The sequence below is a fragment of the Cololabis saira genome, chromosome 14 (assembly GCF_033807715.1).
Source record: "Cololabis saira isolate AMF1-May2022 chromosome 14, fColSai1.1, whole genome shotgun sequence".
Classification (NCBI taxonomy): Eukaryota; Metazoa; Chordata; class Actinopteri; order Beloniformes; family Belonidae; genus Cololabis; species Cololabis saira.
The window spans coordinates 7,507,332-7,524,997 of record NC_084600.1 but is presented as its reverse complement, the minus strand read 5'-3'; the positions used below and the strand labels follow the sequence as shown (position 1 = coordinate 7,524,997).

Below are 17,666 nucleotides of genomic sequence, written 5' to 3'. Positions count from 1 at the left end.
AGAGGTCCGCCTCCCACTTGGAAATCGGAAGAGAGACTGAATCGTCCAGTTTAGATACTAACCTGTAGAGTTTTGATAACAACTTTAAAGTGCTTAGATTCAATAAATCTATTATCTTAGCGGGAAGTTGTAAGTTTAATTGACTAATTTTGTATGTTTTATTTATTATGGCCTTAAGTTGTTGATACTCTAAAAATGTATTCCTGCTAACTCCGTATTGAACAATAAGTGTATTGAAAGGTACAAACTGTCCTCCTACAATTACGTGCTGTAAGTACCGTATTCCTGGATCTCTCCATTGAACGAAATTAACCATCTTTTTATCATTTTTCACGATGTCTGGGTTGTTCCATATGGGAGTACGATCACATGGAAAAGGTGAAATTTTAGTTAGTTTAAGAAATTCCCACCAAGCTGATAAAGTTGTGCTAATATTAATGCTTTTGAAACATTGATGACGTTTGATACTTTGACTAATAAATGGTAACTCTGAGATTTCTAGTTCGTTGCAAAACACTTGCTCTGAGTCCAGCCATTGACTATCTAAAGGATGATCTTTTGACCATTTTACAATATACTGTAATTTATTGGCAAGGAAGTAATACTGAAAATTAGGTAACTCTAAACCTTCATATTCTTTAGATTTTTGCAATGTCTTTAAACTAATACGTGGAGTTTTATTTTTCCACAGAAATTTTGAAACACAAGTCCAACGATTTAAACCAGGAAAGAGGGGTTTGCATGGTATCATTGAGAAAAAATAATTTACTTTTGGTAAAACCATCATTTTAATGGTGGCTATTCTACCCATGAGTGAAATGGGGAGAGAGCTCCATCTGGAAAGATCATCTTCTATTTTCTTTATAAGCTGAACATAATTGAATTTTATTAACTCTGACAGCCTAGGGGAGATGTTTATGCCTAAATATCTAAAGTTCCCTGATTGTAATTGAGTATTGGTTATATTCCTAAAATTGCAGTTAACACACAAAACAGTGGATTTAGACCAATTAATAGAATAATCAGACAGAGATGAAAATCCCTCTATAAGTGCGATTGTCTGTGATAGTGAAGATCGTGAGTTCTGGAGGAAGAGGAGTACGTCATCCGCACAAAGACTTATTTTGTGCTCTACTATTTTGCATTGTATACCTTTAATATTTTGATTTTGTCTAATAGCTGCTGCTAAAGGTTCGATAAATATTGCAAATAATGAGGGAGAGAGAGGGCAACCCTGTCTAGTGCCTCTTTGCAAGGTAAAACTTGTAGAGATTTGATCATTTGTCCTTACACGTGCCTTGGGAGAGATGTATAATATTTTAGTCAATGAAAGATTCACCAAATCCAAATTTATGTAAGGTTGCCAATAGAAACTTCCACTTTACCTTATCAAATGCTTTTTCCGCGTCTAAGGATATAATAGTAGTTTCCTGTTTATTGATACTGGAATAGTCTATAATATTTAATAATCTGCGAATATTAGTAGATGAATGTCTACCTTTAATGAAGCCTGTTTGATCCGGATGTATAATAGAAGGGGTGACTCTTTTCAGACGTTCAGTAAGGGCCTTGCTAATTATTTTAAGGTCTACATTTATCAATGAAATTGGGCGGTAGCTCGATGGGAGCAAGGGATCTTTGTCCGGTTTTAATAAAAGACTAATATTAGCAGAGTTCATATTTAAGGGTAAGCTTTTATTCTCCCTAATATTTAGAATCATTTTATAAAATGTTGGTGCTAATATACTCCAGAATTCCTTATAAAATTCAGCTGGGAAACCATCTGGGCCCGGAGCTTTATTTTTGGGCATATGTTGAAGAGCTTCATGAAGTTCTCCTATTGAGAGCGGTGAATCTAAATTCGTAACCTGTTCCTGATGTAACTTTGGCAGGTTAATTTCTCCAAGAAACTCATTAATGGATTGATCAGATGGTTCAATTTGTGACGAGTATAATTTATAGTAAAAGTCTCTAAAGACTGAATTTATTAAACAGGGATCATGTGTAACGTCCCCTGACTGGTCCTTAATAGATGTTATGGTTGTTTTTTCTTTGTTTATTTTTAATTGATTGGCTAAATATTTTCCCGATCTGTTAGCATGTGCAAAGTTTTCCAGTCGAAGCCTTTGTACTAGAAACTGTGTTTTTGCGTCAATTATTTTATTTAATTCTATTTTAGTTTTCCTTATTTTGTTAAGGATACGTTCATCTGCAGAGGTCTGGAAGGCCTCCTCTAGCGTCTTTATTTCACCTTCTAATTCTTTTGTTTTTAAGTTGTCTTTTCTTTTCTTATTTGAGGAAAAGGAAATTATTTTGCCTCGCATTACTGCTTTCCCTGCTTCCCATAGAACGCTCGCTGATATTTCCGGCTGGTCGTTATTTTGCAAAAAAATATCCCATTCTTTCTGAAAAAAGTTAGTAAAGTCGGGGTCTTTGAGCAATGATGTATTAAATCTCCAAACTTTGGAGGATGATACGCTCCCCCTCTTCCCCAGAGTGAAAGAAACAGGTGCGTGCTCGCTAATATTGATTGGGTGTATTTGTGATTCTGAGATATCTCTCATCAGAGAGCTACTGATTAGAAAATAATCTAACATAGAATATGAGTGATGAACGGCTGAGACAAAAGTGTAGTTCCTAAGGGTTGGGTGTAAAGAGCGCCATGTATCGCAAAGACCCACATCATCCATGTATTGCTTAACAATACTTGCTGACTGCCAACTCCTGTGTCCGCCTGCATTACTGAGCCTGTCCACTCCAGGGTCCAGAACCATGTTGAGGTTTCCTCCGATGATGACTGTGTTGTCTAGGTGAGCAGAAAGTGAGGTGAAAAAAGAGTGAAAAAACGAAGAGTCATCAACATTTGGACCATATACATTAGAAATACATAAATTCAAGCTTGAATTTGCAAGACTAAAATTAAATATCTACCCTCTGAGTCAATGTGTGTGTCCTTTACAGTGAAATGTATTCTTTTATGGATAAGAATGGCTACCCCTCTTTGTCTGGAGTTGTAACAGGCTGAGAAAACATGCGGAAATTGTGGCGTGGCCAATGCATCTGCTGAAGCTTTAACTAAGTGTGTTTCTTGTAGTAAAACAATGTCTGCCTGCAGAGTTTGTATCTGATTAAGAAGTTTTAATCTCTTTGATGTGTTCCCGGCTCCGTTTACGTTCCAGGTGACGAACTTTAATTTATCCATAATCCAATCACTGAAAATAACATTATATGTAAATGGTAATGTTGCAGGAGTTGGATATGTGTGTACCATGTTAATCTATATGTGTGTTTGTTCCAATTAACCAACCGGAAAGTGCAGCAGAGTGAGACATGGAGGGAAAGAGGAAAAAAGGAGTGTGACAATTGAGGTGGGGTGAGGGGGAGGGAAATAATTCTAATCATAATTAAAAGAAAAAAGAAAACAGAAAAAAGATAGAGAAGAGGGGGAAGAGAAAAGAAAAAAAAGAAACGATCACACCAATGTGTGACTGTAACTCATTGAGACTAGCAGATCAAAAATTATAAATACCTTAATATGTGCCGAAAATGTTTATGAAACTTTATCTGATCTAATCACCAAGTGTTTATGAAGCTATCTCTAATCTAATTACCAAATGTTTATAAAAATATATCTAATCTAATCACCATTTAGTGAGAGAGAAAGAGAAAGGAAAAAAAAGGCAAATTTGTACTCATCTCTCAGAAGAGCCACGGCGTGATGTTGGGGTTCCGGTAAAGCTCTCCGTTCACGTACAGCCGGTCCACGGTGATGACAGCCCGAGCTCCGTCCGAAATGAGCCTCCTCCGGACCGGGAAGAGGACTCGGCGACGGTCCAGGATCTCCCGGGGGAACTGGTCGTTCACGGAGAATCCGCGTAGCTGTGGCCCCCGTGTGATGGAATTCGCCATGTCTTCCGGAAGCTTCAGGTGGTTGCGGATGAAATCCTGAACAGTTTCCTCAGGATCTTCATCAGCTTTTTCGGGGATCCCAGAGAATACTAAATTGTCCCGCATGCTTCTACTTTGAAGGTCTAAATTTGCTTCTTTCATGGTCTTATTCTCCCTTTTAAGCTGGCTCATCCCATCTGTCAGAGTTTTTACCGACTCCTTTAAATCCTGGTTTTCAGCCGCGAGCGATTCAACCTGCCGTTGGCTGCATTCCAGGGAAGCCTGCAGCGCTTGTATCTCCCTGTGCAAGACCTCCAGGAGGGACAGACGGTTCTCAAAGCCACTTAGCCGGGCGTCGATGGACAGCAGGGTGTCTGTAGTGGTGTTACCTGGGGGTGAGATGGCTCCAGGTGATTTTTCGTCCCGGGATCTTTTTGACGATGAGGTGTTCGGGGTAGCTGCGCCTTTTTTCCCCATGACAATCCTATTGTAATTTTCTACCATATACTCCTGCAGGGACTCTATGGTTTCTTTCTGATCCAGATTATTTATACCTATAAAACCTCTCTGTTGAATAAATTTTCGCTTAATGTACAATTACTATTTGTTTAATAACCAAAAGTATATTTTTCAGCTCGACAGTGAATGCTGCTGCTGTCTCTGTGCTCCTCGTGCTCCTAACACATCTCGCGAGAACTCAGCCTCTCCTCTGGGAAACATTTTCCAAATACAGCATGTAATATTGGCTGTGTCCCAATTGAGGGGCTGCGTCCTTCGAAGGCTGGATTTGAAGGCCGATTACGTCACGGCGGCGCGCCGAAGGCTGTCCCATTTCGAAGGCTCCTTCAGATGCAGCCCACAGATGCAGCCTTCTTTTCCCGCTGTTTGAAGGATGCATCGGTGTATCCTCCGCGGCCCCCCATATCTCAAGATGCATTGCGCAGTCAGATATTTAACAATGGCAGACGAAGCGAGAAGAGAGAGCGGAGACAAATACACTTTTAAATGTAAGTATTGGGTTTCACATCGCTCTAATAGGTAACGGTAGATATGTTAAAGTTTAAGGGACTTTAAAACATAAAAAATCAGTTCAAATACGTGGCATTAGTTTTGCTGATCTCTCTGCTGATCTCTCTCTCCCACCTCCGGGAGAGCTTCTCTCGGATCCCGGGGGAGGCGGGGGACATCGAGTCCGAGTGGACCATGTTCTCTGCCTCCATTGTCGACGCGGCGGCTCGAAGCTGTGGACGCAAGGTCTCCGGTGCCTGTCGTGGCGGCAATCCTAGAACCCGGTGGTGGACACCAGAAGTACAGGATGCCGCCAGACTGAAGAAGGAGTCTTACCGGGCTATGGTGGCCGGTGGGACTCCTGACGCAGTAGATGGGTACCGGCAGGCCAAACGAGCCGCGGCTCGGGCAGTCTTGGAGGCAAAAACTCGGGTCTGGGAGGAGTTCGGGGAGGCCATGGAGGAAGACTTTCGGTCGGCCTCGAGGAAATTGGGGAGCTCTATAATGGAGCGTGCCCTGGAATGACGGCTGTTGAAGCGCTGGGCTCCCACACCTTCTACCGGTCGTTTGTAGGGAGTGATGAGGGGGAGTGAATGTTGGAGGCACGGGTACCCGCCGTCTGCAAGGATGAAGTGGAGACCACCCTGTATGATGCCCCACTTGCCAGCCAGAAGAGGAACACCAAGGCCTCAATTGTGACACCCCAACCGTGTCTCCGCTCCTGGTGGAGGAGGTCCAGCAGCACGGCCAGGGACTCTCTGCTCAGCCTAAAATCTGGCCTTGTGTCCTCCTGGCCAAAAAACCTGTCCAGCACAGGAACTGCCAGGTTTATCCTGCAGTACAGGGGTCTGGGCTGGATAGGGTAAGGAGAAGATTTATTTTAATTTAAGGTGAGGGTTATTTTAAATATGAATGAATTATCAAAATTAAATGACATTAACCATATAAACTAAGCTATATTTATATGTCTGTATAATAATCTATATAACTGACAATAACGCACGCACACACACACACGCACACACACACACACACACACATACAACATACACATATAATAATGTCTAGCGTTTATGTCAATTCACAGTGATTAACGTAATGTATAGATAAGCTAATTACCCGTAACTGTTACCTTGGTTGAACACAGCTTATCCTGTCTTTGGTCCTCCATCAGCCGTACATACAGCACCCGCCGGCGCCGGCGGACACGCCTCTCTTCCTCCTCCAACAAAATGAAAATTAAAAAAAAACAAAACTTCTGGCTCCATTTCTTTTTTTGGGGGGGGTTCTTTCTTTCTTTTCTATCGTGTTTTCTTTCTTTCTTTCTGTCTACTTTCTTTCTTTCTACTTTGTTTAGTGACGTAGGACAAGGGGGGGAACAGCTGGTGATGCAACCAGGAAATCCCCCGCAGGCTAGACCTTCTCATTTCACTAGCGTCCGTCCAGCCTTCGGTATGGCCTTCGCGGTCTTCGAAGGCGTGGCCTCCTCAGAAGGACGCAGCCCCTGAATTGGGACACAGCCATTGTCTGTGATAAAAAGATAACACAGTAATTTCACAGTTTTTTCTCTGGATTTTATTCTCATCTGCCATGAGGGTTCAGTGAGATGAGATTTGAATGATGTGAATGGAAGCCTTAGAAGACATCTACATCATGAAGAGCACACTACAAGGATGCTGTATTGGTTGGTTAGGCCGGAATTATCCCCACACATTAACATTTGACGTAAACGAAGATATCAGATTAAAGTGATACGTTTTTGCACTTCCATAAAAGATATTGGCCGGGTTTCCCAGATCAGTTAAGTAGTTCTTAACAGCGAAAGACTTCTTTCAAACCTTCTTAAGGAGCCTGTGAAAGAAAATCGCGTTTCCCAGAGTCGCTCTTAGCTTAAGTATCTCTTTCATTAAGAAGGAAATGAAAGATGCTTCTGACCCAGTCTTTACAACCATCTTAGTGAACAAAGACTCACAGATCCAGCCGCGTCAGGCAAATCAATATCACACCAAGCAATGAGATATTAAAACAATGCACCCCGCACAAATTTTTATCTATTTTATACTTTAGATTTATATTGTTTAGCATTTATTGGTGACAGCAAAGGGGGAAAAAAAAGAAAAATAAGGAATAACAAGTGTGTTCCTGTATATACTTTAAGCATTACGCACAAATAAAACGATCATCATGAATATCATTTATTTGATAATTTGGCTGCTATACAGCATATTCTCGCTGCAAATCAACCGCGTCACCGTGCGCGAAGCAGAACTGTTTTTATGAACGCATTCGTGCGTCAGCACTTCAGTCCCCTGGATGTGCTGTCGGACCGGGCTGTCAGGCAGCCGTCACACCGATCCTCCTGCCCGAGCGCACCTATGTGATGACAGGGAAGCAGCAGCTGAAGAACGGCCTTTGATGAATCGTTCATTACAGTCTCAAATATAATCAATGGTGTCGGTTTATATTAAAGAATCTTTTTGCCCAGAAGAAAAAAGAGCGAAGACAACGACCCATAACTATTTTCTTCTCTTGAAAAGACCCACTTGCACCGCGGGTTTTAGGATAAAAAGACGCTGCAGAGTCGGGATGCAGCATCAGAAGAGCAGTGGAATACGTGCGTGGCGGGGATGATCTCCGCAATTAGAAGCCCTCTATAATTGTAAAAAGAATTTCACTTATCACAGGTTCTTTTTGGAACATAACCCCTGCGAAAAACCAGGGATTGCTGTAATTCCACGTTGCGATTTGCGAAACTCGCCTTCTCTTGGCTCATGTTTTTGAACGCACACACACGCCCACCCCGTTTCCTCCCGGTTTCTGCGTGTGGGGAAAAAAAGCCTCACTGTAGCCAGAAATAACGGAGTAACACACCGTTTGGATGAAAAAGGGTCATTGAATTATATGTATCATCTTAATTTTTAATTATAACGCACAGGCAGCAGGGAATTAATGCGTTAGGCAGCAGTGCTGCATGTGAAAATGCGCTGATAGTGTTCGTTGATCGATTTGCCTGGCATCGATTATTTGGTTTCAGAACCGGACAGCTGCTCCAAAGAGCTTCTGAAAGAGCGAAACTAAAGAACGGTGTTAAGAAGTCATCTGGGAAACACCCGTATCTTAGGGTTGTCTCTTAGTTCAAACTTTCTTTGGAACCTTCTTAAATCCTTAAGAGAGGTTGGATCTGGGAAACCCGGCCATTATCACTCATGTGAATGTTTAGTGTAGCCAAGTGCTACTCTGGTCTCCATTTGTCCACAATTCCATGATTCTTAAATTGTTCAGAATATATATATATATATATATATATATATATATATATATATATATATATATATATATATATATATATATATATATATATATATATATATATATATATATAGGTGCGAGGAAGGGGGGAAGGGGAAAAAAAAAATCTAGGGTTTGTGTATCTCAGTGTACGCGAAAATGTGTGTGTTTGTTCCTGATGGGATTAAGTGCACCGGCAGTGTGATGCGGTGATGGAGGACGGATGAGAGTAAGGATTGAAGGAGTGAAAAAAAATTAGAGGAGAGATCCATTAGCTAATGGATGTCTTCAGTCTTGTTTTTTCAGGCATGTTATCATTATACAGCTGCAAATACACACACTCACACACAGAAGAGGCAAAACGAATTTCAACAGAAGTATATCTGTGAATTTTGAATACAATTAACATCAGACAAACTGCAAAGAAAAGAGGGCCAGAAAAAAATTTGAAATTCAGCTCACAAAAACTAGAAATAAAAAACATGAATGTGTGTTCCTCTTCTGAACGCATGTGTTTATGTGTGTGTGCCATGAGACAGGAACTAATTGGTTTCAATAAGACATCTGTGGCTCCTCTTTGATTAAGCCTTCAGGCAAGGAATATGAGTGTAACACCTCGCACCCTTTTCCCCTTTCCCACACTAACAGCCTGCGGTCATGCTTGCAGCAAACTGAGGCACGACCCATCTGACTCATTACACAAAGGGGTCTCTTCAGAGCATTTGTATTGTTTACCAAACCACACACACACGCACATATACTGTGTTTATTACCACAACGTTGGGAGTGGTTGGAGCCTTGCTCAACATCAGAGGTGGGTGGGACCAAAAATAAGTTGAAGGAATAAAAGTAAAAAAAAAAAATGTAAATATTGCAACAATAATGTGTATTAAGTGAGTTTCTCCTTATTGTGTAACAACATAACCAGTATAGCCTCTCTTACCAACATGGAGTATTATATTAAAACAAATAATTAAGTCTGGTGTATTTTTCAGATTTCACAATTACATCACTTTGATTTGGCTCTTGCTTTCCTGTACCTTAGCTTTCTTTGGTTCTCCTTGCAGTTTTGCTGCTGTAAAGAAGTTTGGACTGTTCAGTGACACCGTGCTTTAACTAAGACTTAACATAAAAATGTTTCATGATAACAATAGCAATAAGAGTAATAATAATCATTTGGCTATTGAAATTTTCAAAGCATTAAACCCATTTTTCCCCAAACTATGTTATGTGTGCCCCATTTTCTGCGGAATTTAGTCAGTCTTCAAGATAAAAAGAAGCAAAACATGAGAAAACCTCTGATGGTCTTTGACATGTAGGTCACTGTTTTAGTAGAAATGATGTGTTTGTACTACAAATGTATACAGAATTTGCAAGGTTTAACCTACCACATCAACCAGTGGGTCTTTATTTCTGAACTGGCCCGTTTCAGACACGTTCTGTTCAAAGTTTTAATACCTAATATGGTAACATTGTAATTCTGGAATAAGCTCAAATAGAAATGGTCTGCACTTATGTAACACGTTTTTATCCTAAGCCAGGTTTTATGAAGTGCTTTACATTGTATTTCTCATTTACCCATCCACAAGTACTGTCACACCTCAGCGCTTGCATCACATATTCACTCTGTACAATCTGTACACCTCAATGAGCACATCAGGATGCAAAGTGGGGTTCAGGAAAAGTAACTGGGGCAAGATCCATTGACCTTCCGGTTGGAGGACTGGGAACTCCAAATAATGGATCTGCAACCTGTAGGTCATTTCTACTAGCACCTACTCTGCTTTGCTCGTATCGGCTTGACGCTTCTCTTTTTTAAAGGTTTTCCACTAGGTGATGCACTACTTGGGTTCCAGGTGAACTGAGTCGGCTAAAAATGCAACGCCACCAGCTCTCAAGACTCACCAGCCATCTGATGAGTCTTGAGAGCAACTCCCTCAAACCTGCCATATTTAAAACCAGGCAAGCAAACCTACTCCTAGTGCAACGACCACATCCAGAGGGGGCGATGGGGCGATGCAGAACGAGAAAGAGTCCTCACCCACACTGAGTTGGTACTGAACTTTAATGGAGAACGACTGAGACTGAGGAGAGAAGAGTTGAAAACTGTATAACGGAAAAGAGGCATTGGTAAAACCAAAACATCTTTTTCCCCTCCCCTTTACTTTATTAAACATGAGACAATTTACTTTTTGTCCATGTTTCCTTCTTTGGTCCTTGAAGGGGACACATTATGAAAAACACTTTTTCTGTGCCTGAGAATATTTCTTTGAGTTTCTGAAATGACCAACAAATCAAAATGTTCTATGTAACACAAATCTGTTATTTTGTTACAGCGTACCTAATTGTGGGTTTGTGTTACATCACAAATGATTATCAGAGAACAAATATGCAGCCGTGGTGAAGCTGTGTCTAATAGAAAACAGTAACGTGATTATAAAAAGAGACGCGAGGAAGAGTTGAGATGAGTGGCTTGATCCACCCCTAAAACCCACTGCTACGAACAGAGGTGTCGAATTTTGACCAAAGTATGTCCCTGACCTTTCTTTAATACCCGGGAAATGGGGTCACGCTGTAACAAGAGAGCATAATGTGTTTTAAGTTAGGTAAATCACGTGTCTGTTGAAGGGCACTGTTTCTCATAAAAGCCAAAATGCTAACCTGATCATTTAAGTACGGTGTTCCCACTTACAGGGTTACTTAAATGCAGCAATTATAACAGAAATAATATAATATTCTATTATTAGAAAGAACTGGAATTGCATTGATGTATCTAAGTTTCCTTGATGTCAACCACATTTTCCTCAAATGCATCGTCCCCTTTCATTTGTAGCTCTCTGTGATATATGATACGGTGGCTTGATTGACATGAAGCAAAACCTCTTCACAGAAGATGAAAGAACTTTAATTAAATATAGTGAGAGTCAAAAAGTTATTTTACACTTTAAGGTTCAAAATAATACAAAATCAACATCATCATCTTTACAGTAGTTTTCTCTCTGCTCTCTCCTCACTGATACTGCTGATTACGTGTCAGCCTGACTGCAGACAAGCCGGGATTAATGATATTACTGTTATCAGACAAGTGCTCTGGATCTTCCTTTAACAAGACCCTCTATTTAGTCCTTCCTGTACAGGTATTTATATATGTAGCCTATGTTAGAAAAACATCTCTCTGCTTTTAGACATCACATTTTTCCTTCAGAGGAGAAATTGATGACTTTCACACACTCTCACACACACGCACACACAATCATACATATAGATACAAACAGAAGAGTGGTTTCTAGGCCCATGAGGAAAATAAATAGGTGGCTCATTTTTTTTAAAGGAAAGTGAAGAAAAGCGAGAAAAAAAAGGAGGGCAAACACACGCTGAGTTGATAGTACAGGGAGTGAGGTTAAGGAAGACAGGACAGAGATTCTGAGCAGAAAGGAGAGCAAAAGACAAGAAATATTTCCTTCATCTCTTCTAGACTTCATTCAGAAGTTTCGACCCATCTTAAAATCCATTACATGGAAGAGAAACATTGATAATTATAGACATATTTAGAAATTCTACATCTGGATAATGAAAGAAATGATGCTAAATGATGCTAAATGAATGATACATAATGACAAAATGTTTCCTTTTTAAAAGAAAAAAAAAACACACCATGGCTTATTTTAGTTGGTCTGAAATTAGATTGGAAGTATGGCTTTTAACAAACAGACACCACTATACAAAAACTAAATGTTTTCATAATATTTAAATTCTGGCATGAAACAATTCTCAAGGGCTTCAGTTTTTTGCCTGAAATCAGTTCTGTCCCAACCTTTTGGACATTTATTTCAAATGTCCTTTTTATTTGACCCCGCTGTTTCTTTGCTGTATTGCCGAAACAAACCCTCGCCTGCTGCTTATGACCGACAAACACTATCTCTCCTTAAGGACATGTCAGGTGGGTTTTCTTTCCAGTTAAGAACCAGAAAGATCCTCTCACTTGTTCATAAACCAACCAGTGACGTTGTGAGGCCTGCTGCACGTCTGAGACTTCAAATGAGTCCGACAGGGCAGTTGGACTATTTTTGAGGATGTGACCAGCAAAGGTGGCAAAAGACAATTTAACTATTATCTGTGATAATGGATTTGGCAAAATGAACACAACTATAATTCACTTAAGACTGTTGAGCAACACACACTGCTGGGCTGAGGGGGCAGGGACCTTTACAGCCAACCATCACAATTCAGATACGTTTAAGACATGTCCCTGGCTAAATGTCCTGCACCACAAAAAAAACCTGAAAAAAAATCTTTTTTGTTTGAATTGAAATGTAGATTATTAATCTGCTTCTCAAAAAGTGCACCAACAAGTCATCCAAATTAAAATGACAACAGCAAATGAACCAGCAAAAGATGTTAGATTATGTTTTGTAAGAAGACAATAGTTGAGGATTTCTCTTGTTTGGGGATAAAGCAACGTGGGAAGTTTAGGAGTTACTTTGATCTTGATTAAAAAGACAAAGTCAAAGACAAAAGTGTTAGATAAATTACTTCAGTATTTTTGGACCTTTCCATCCCAATCTCTGGTGGAACGCTGCTACATAAAGAATGAGCTCTAAACCCAATCAGTCATTATTGTGTTCCCGTAACAATATTTTAAGCTGCTGAAAATAATCAAACAAAGAATAGACGGCAAAGTCACGACCAACAAAATCTCCATAATAGCTTTGAATTCAGGCCTCCCTGCTTCTGTGTCCTGGGAGTTACTCCCTCCACCATCCCTCCATCTTTCTTACACAACCATTGAGGGTTCTTTTGAAAAAGTAATTTCAGAAAGGCGTAAAGTATCCGGGCTGAATCTGAAGGCAGGTACAACTGACATATTCTTTAAGGTTGAAGAAGAAGACCCCACTTTGAATCTTCCCCCCACCATAACGACCAGGGTCACTGCTACAAATGAATTGTTGGTACCACTCTTCTTTGGACGACAGTCTTTCACTCTCACACCTCAGAGGCAGATGTTTAAATCCCCTTTCATTCTCAGGAACAGATTTATTTACTTGATTTTTTTTTTTTTTTTTTTTTTGCAGTGCGGCATTTAAGAGACACCATTGGTTAGTTTTTAGTATTAATATTACCTAACAAAGCAGATGAGAAGAAAAGAAGAACAGTCTGATTGGACGGATATCACAGTAAAAAAATAATAATAATGATGATAAAAAAACAGAACACTAAAACAAACTCAAATCAAATCTTTCTCTCTCACGCACACATACACAGACTTAACTCAATCTGTTATCTGAGCTTCAAGAAGAGTTCAGCTTCCTACACAGGTAGCTCTATTTGCCTTTAAAACATGGTAATAGATGCTGTAGATGGATCAGTGGGGCTGATGGCTCTAATGGAGCTGTTGTTGGCAATCGCTTCTCCTACACTTCCTTGTTGGACTGGATTTATGTATGTTTTCTTTATTTTTTATTGTTATACATTCTCAAATCTATTTTTACTTTTAGCGCTTGAGAAAAGTCTAGAACTGACAAGTCTGATTTATACCTTTGACAGAATACAGGACATGGGCACATGCATTGAGTGCGAGGCCAGAGTAAGCAGCAGGGTGATTGGTTGAAGCTGCAGCTCAGGATCCAGGTGGAAACATGAAGGACTCGACGTGGAGGACGAGCTTTCAGTCTGAGAGCTGACAAAGAACGAGTGATGAGGGCGTGGGTTTGGCAAAGAGTGGTGAAAGCGTGTCTCTGCTTTGGCTTGTCTGTGTTGGCTGGGTCTGACCCTGAATGAATCCTTCATCGTGGTTTTCACTCATCATCATCATCTTCATCATCATCATCATCATCATCATCTGGTCTTCTTCACATTATAATCCTTCATCAAAGACAAAACTTTATAAATAGAAAACCCCTCATGTAGGTTACATTTAAAAGATGATTATCACACATTAACTGTTGCACAAAAAGAAACTCAAATCAATCAATCGAGAAAGGAAGTGATTTTTTTTCCCCCAAAATAAATACACTTCCTGTGTCCGTGGAGAGTCATAATGTAGGCGTGGCCATTCTCCTATAAAAGCATCATGGTGTACAAAGTCTAAACAACTTTATTCCTAGCAAACAGTTGTTTTTTTTGTCAATGTGTGTTTTTTCTTTTCTTCAGTTGTCTTGTGTTAGAAACGGCCTGAGTTGGGTTTGTTCCTTCAGAGAGACGGCTGCTTGATCCCCGCCGGAGTCTGACTCTAGTCTGGCTCCAGATCCTCCAGCTCCATCAGCGCGTGTGCTTGCTTAATCTCTCTCTCTCTCTCTCTCTCTCTCTCTCTCTCTCTCTCTCTCTCTCTCTCTCTCTCTCTCTCTCTCTCTTCTCTCTCTCTCTCTCTCTCTCACACACACACACACACACACACACACACACACACACACACACACACACACACACACTTGCGTACACACCCACTCATGCACACACACCTTTACATGGGTGGGACTATCATTCCCGCGATTGCTGCTGGGTGGAGAGCAGAAACAGGAGAAGAGGGAGGGGGAGAAAAGGGGGAAAAAATGTCAATCTCTGCCAAATATTTTCATCGTCATAAAAACATTCCCTTGTAAATACATCAATATGTTTTTTTCCCATCTGTGCAGCTGTGTGACTGAAGCGACATTTTAAAAACATCAGCAGATGGATGAATCAGTAAAACCAACCAGGGAGATGTCATATGAGACTTTGTTTTAACACACAAACACACACACATGCATTTAATTCTGTGCAGCAACAGTTGGTGTCATTTGACTGTATGTTTGAATGTGCCTGACAGACTGATCCTGGCGGGTTTGGATGGTTGTTGGCGTGTGAGAAGCAGAGTCCAGGTCAGAGCAACTTTCCTGCTTTCAACTCTTGTTATAACATTAAGATAATAGATTCAAATGATAATGGGTCTTAAAAACAGATGAAAGTCCCAGAAAAGGGTTAATATTTAGTTCTAGCATTACAAGTGTCTAGTTTGTAAGTGTAAGTGTATTGTTTGAGTTGATCTTACACACACACGCACACACACTAGGGCAGGTACACTGACAGTCGGGATAGTCCAACATCTGTCAGCGCTGATGCTTCCCAGCAAGGTGCCAGTGTGTGTGTTCACCAAGTGTGTGTGAGAGAGGAAAATGTGTGCGCAGCAGAAAGTGGAGTGTGTTTATTTCAGCAGCGCTTTGAGGCTCCGCTTTGAGTTCCCACACCCCCACACATGCTCACTCCACACCAACAGCTAAACAAAGCCAGCGATGTTGAGACATACATTTTCGGTGCCAAACGTCTGTTTTTGTCTCTGTAAATATCTAACTTCCTGCCTCTCTTCCCAGCCAGTGGGAGGAGAGGGAGGAGTTACCAGGCAACCGAACGGTGCCATCCGTAACATGAAATCACAAGTGTGCTAGCAAAGGATGGAAAGGTGATGCTGAGACAGAACAAAGGATCCAGAGCAGCGACGATGAGAGTCAGACACGTCTGCTGAAGCCAGACAGGAACAAAGATGGAAAGCGCAAAACATAACAGACAATTGAGCCGGAGAGTCAGAAGTTGATGCGCTGAAAGAGAGTCAGAGGAACATACTTCAGGTGAAGGCCAGGCCTTGTAGAGAGCCGGCTGTTGAGTACTTGCTAGAGTCCACAAATGTTTGATCTGGTAGAGAAAGGTAGAGAAGTGTGATGGAGGAGTGACGAGGGAAGGTGGCGGGTCAGAGGAATAGAAAGATGAAAGTTTTGAAATGAAAAAAGGAGAGATAAACAGATAAATAAAAAAATATTGATTAGATTGTTGAAGAGGAAAATAAAAAGGTCCTGGAAAAAACAACCCGCCCGCCAAAAAAAAAAAAAAAATCCTGCATTTTTAATTGCATGAAATGTGGGCAGATGTGTGTTTGTGCTCAGGCATCACCACACTACTGTCATGAGTTTCTACTGTCATGAGTGTCATGAATATCTACATTTTCAATGTTCATTCCAGACTCAAAAATCTTGTATTTCAGGTTAACAGGATTTTCTCTTCATGTGCTGTTTCTGCCACGCTCTGTGCTTTACATTGTAAGTGATGGAAAATTGACTTTCCAATGTCCAGATTCCTTTAAAAAAATTCGGTATGAAAATCAAAGGTCTGAAATAATTTGCAGGAAACAAATATGGATTTTAGATGAAGTTTTAACATCATTCTCAGTATAGTTCATTGACTGAGGTGGCGAGCGATCGATGGCGCTGCGTTGTGTCAGAGAGAGGTGTCACTGGCTTTCAACATTTTTGAAAACCCATAAAAACATATCTGTAAATTCATCTTTTACACTCAAACAAGCATTGTTTAAGTCCAGATGAATGATGTTGACTTTAATTGAATGAATAATACTGTAATGAATACAGTATGTTGTACTCCTTTTACAGTATCAGCACATAAAACTGCTGTTAATTTCAAAATCTAATTTCAGAACAAGCATATTAGCCTATATTTCATAATTGGATTGAGATTTGAATAATAAGTAAAACAATTACCAGTGTGGATGATTCATTAAAATAACTAAGTAGGTTCATTTAGTGTCAACTTTCTTCATCTCCATCTCTGCCAAATTTAAGCATTACCAGTTTTTAATCCAATTAAAATGTTAGCATTTTAGACTGTATAATGAGATACAAATTATTCTTGGAGTTTAAGAGACTCCCGCGACTTATATGAGGAAACAACATAGAGAGCGTTTTAAGGACAACAGAGCAGTTTCTTCTGGAGAGTGAACAAGTGTGACAATCGACTTTAGGCAATTTTTGAGGTTTCAGAAGCATCGAGTTTAATCTTCCTGATTTGCATAAAGCTTTCTAGACCTTAACCTTGACATTTTTCCCAAATCTTGATTTGGTAATTTAGAATTCTAACATAACAAAAACGAGACCTTATGTTATAATCACATTTTTTTTTTTAAGTATTGATCATTTACTTTTCTGGATAAACAACGACCTGAGGAAAACTCAGAGGACCCCACAGGAATCCTGAATGTCTTTATGAAACTCTTTCCTGACATCATCTGTAGAGGAAATACGTGCTTAAATCCCGCTCCTCTTTGAGACGGACTGAGTTACCTTGGAGTCCGTTGCCATTGGCACTTGTGCAGGAGGGAGGAGGGGAGGACGAGGGCCGGACCACCGGAGCGAAGGCCGACTTCTGCTTCACCGCCGCTGACACCATGTTGGCTGGAGAGAAGGAGAAAACACCGGAGGAGGAGGAGCAGTTGGAGGGTAGAGAGGTGGAGGAGGCCATGGTGGGACTGGATGGGACAACTGGGAGCAGGAGAGTGAAGCAGGAAAGGAACGAGGGACAATTGAAAAAAGAGAGACAGAGAGATATTCTATAAGTTTCACAGGCAGAAAACAAAATAATGCGTTACTGTGTCATGAATAAAAGAAAACATCTTGCTCAAGTGACGTGTCATATGAATTCAAATTTAGTCTTTGGTGTGCTGG

At 40.5% G+C, this 17,666-nt stretch overlaps 1 protein-coding gene across 6 annotated transcripts in view; it reads right to left on the bottom strand.

The window, feature by feature from the left end:
• Nucleotides 1-14,014: 14,014 nt before the first annotated feature.
• The window catches only part of LOC133459522 (transcription factor COE1-A-like), a 106,247-nt gene continuing 102,595 nt past the window's right edge, over nt 14,015-17,666 (bottom strand). For 2 of the 6 annotated variants that reach the window (XM_061739540.1, XM_061739546.1), the window contains exons 15-17: nt 17,286-17,483; nt 15,781-15,849; nt 14,572-14,676 (exon numbers count right to left, since the gene is read on the bottom strand). In XM_061739540.1, coding sequence (XP_061595524.1) covers nt 15,782-15,849; nt 17,286-17,483 — 266 coding nt within the window. In that variant the 3' untranslated portion in view covers nt 14,572-14,676; nt 15,781. Of the gene's footprint in view, nt 14,047-14,542; nt 14,680-15,780; nt 15,850-17,285; nt 17,484-17,666 lie in introns of those variants that run through there. The other 4 variants (XM_061739543.1, XM_061739541.1, XM_061739544.1 and 1 more) reach the window with 4 other exon arrangements.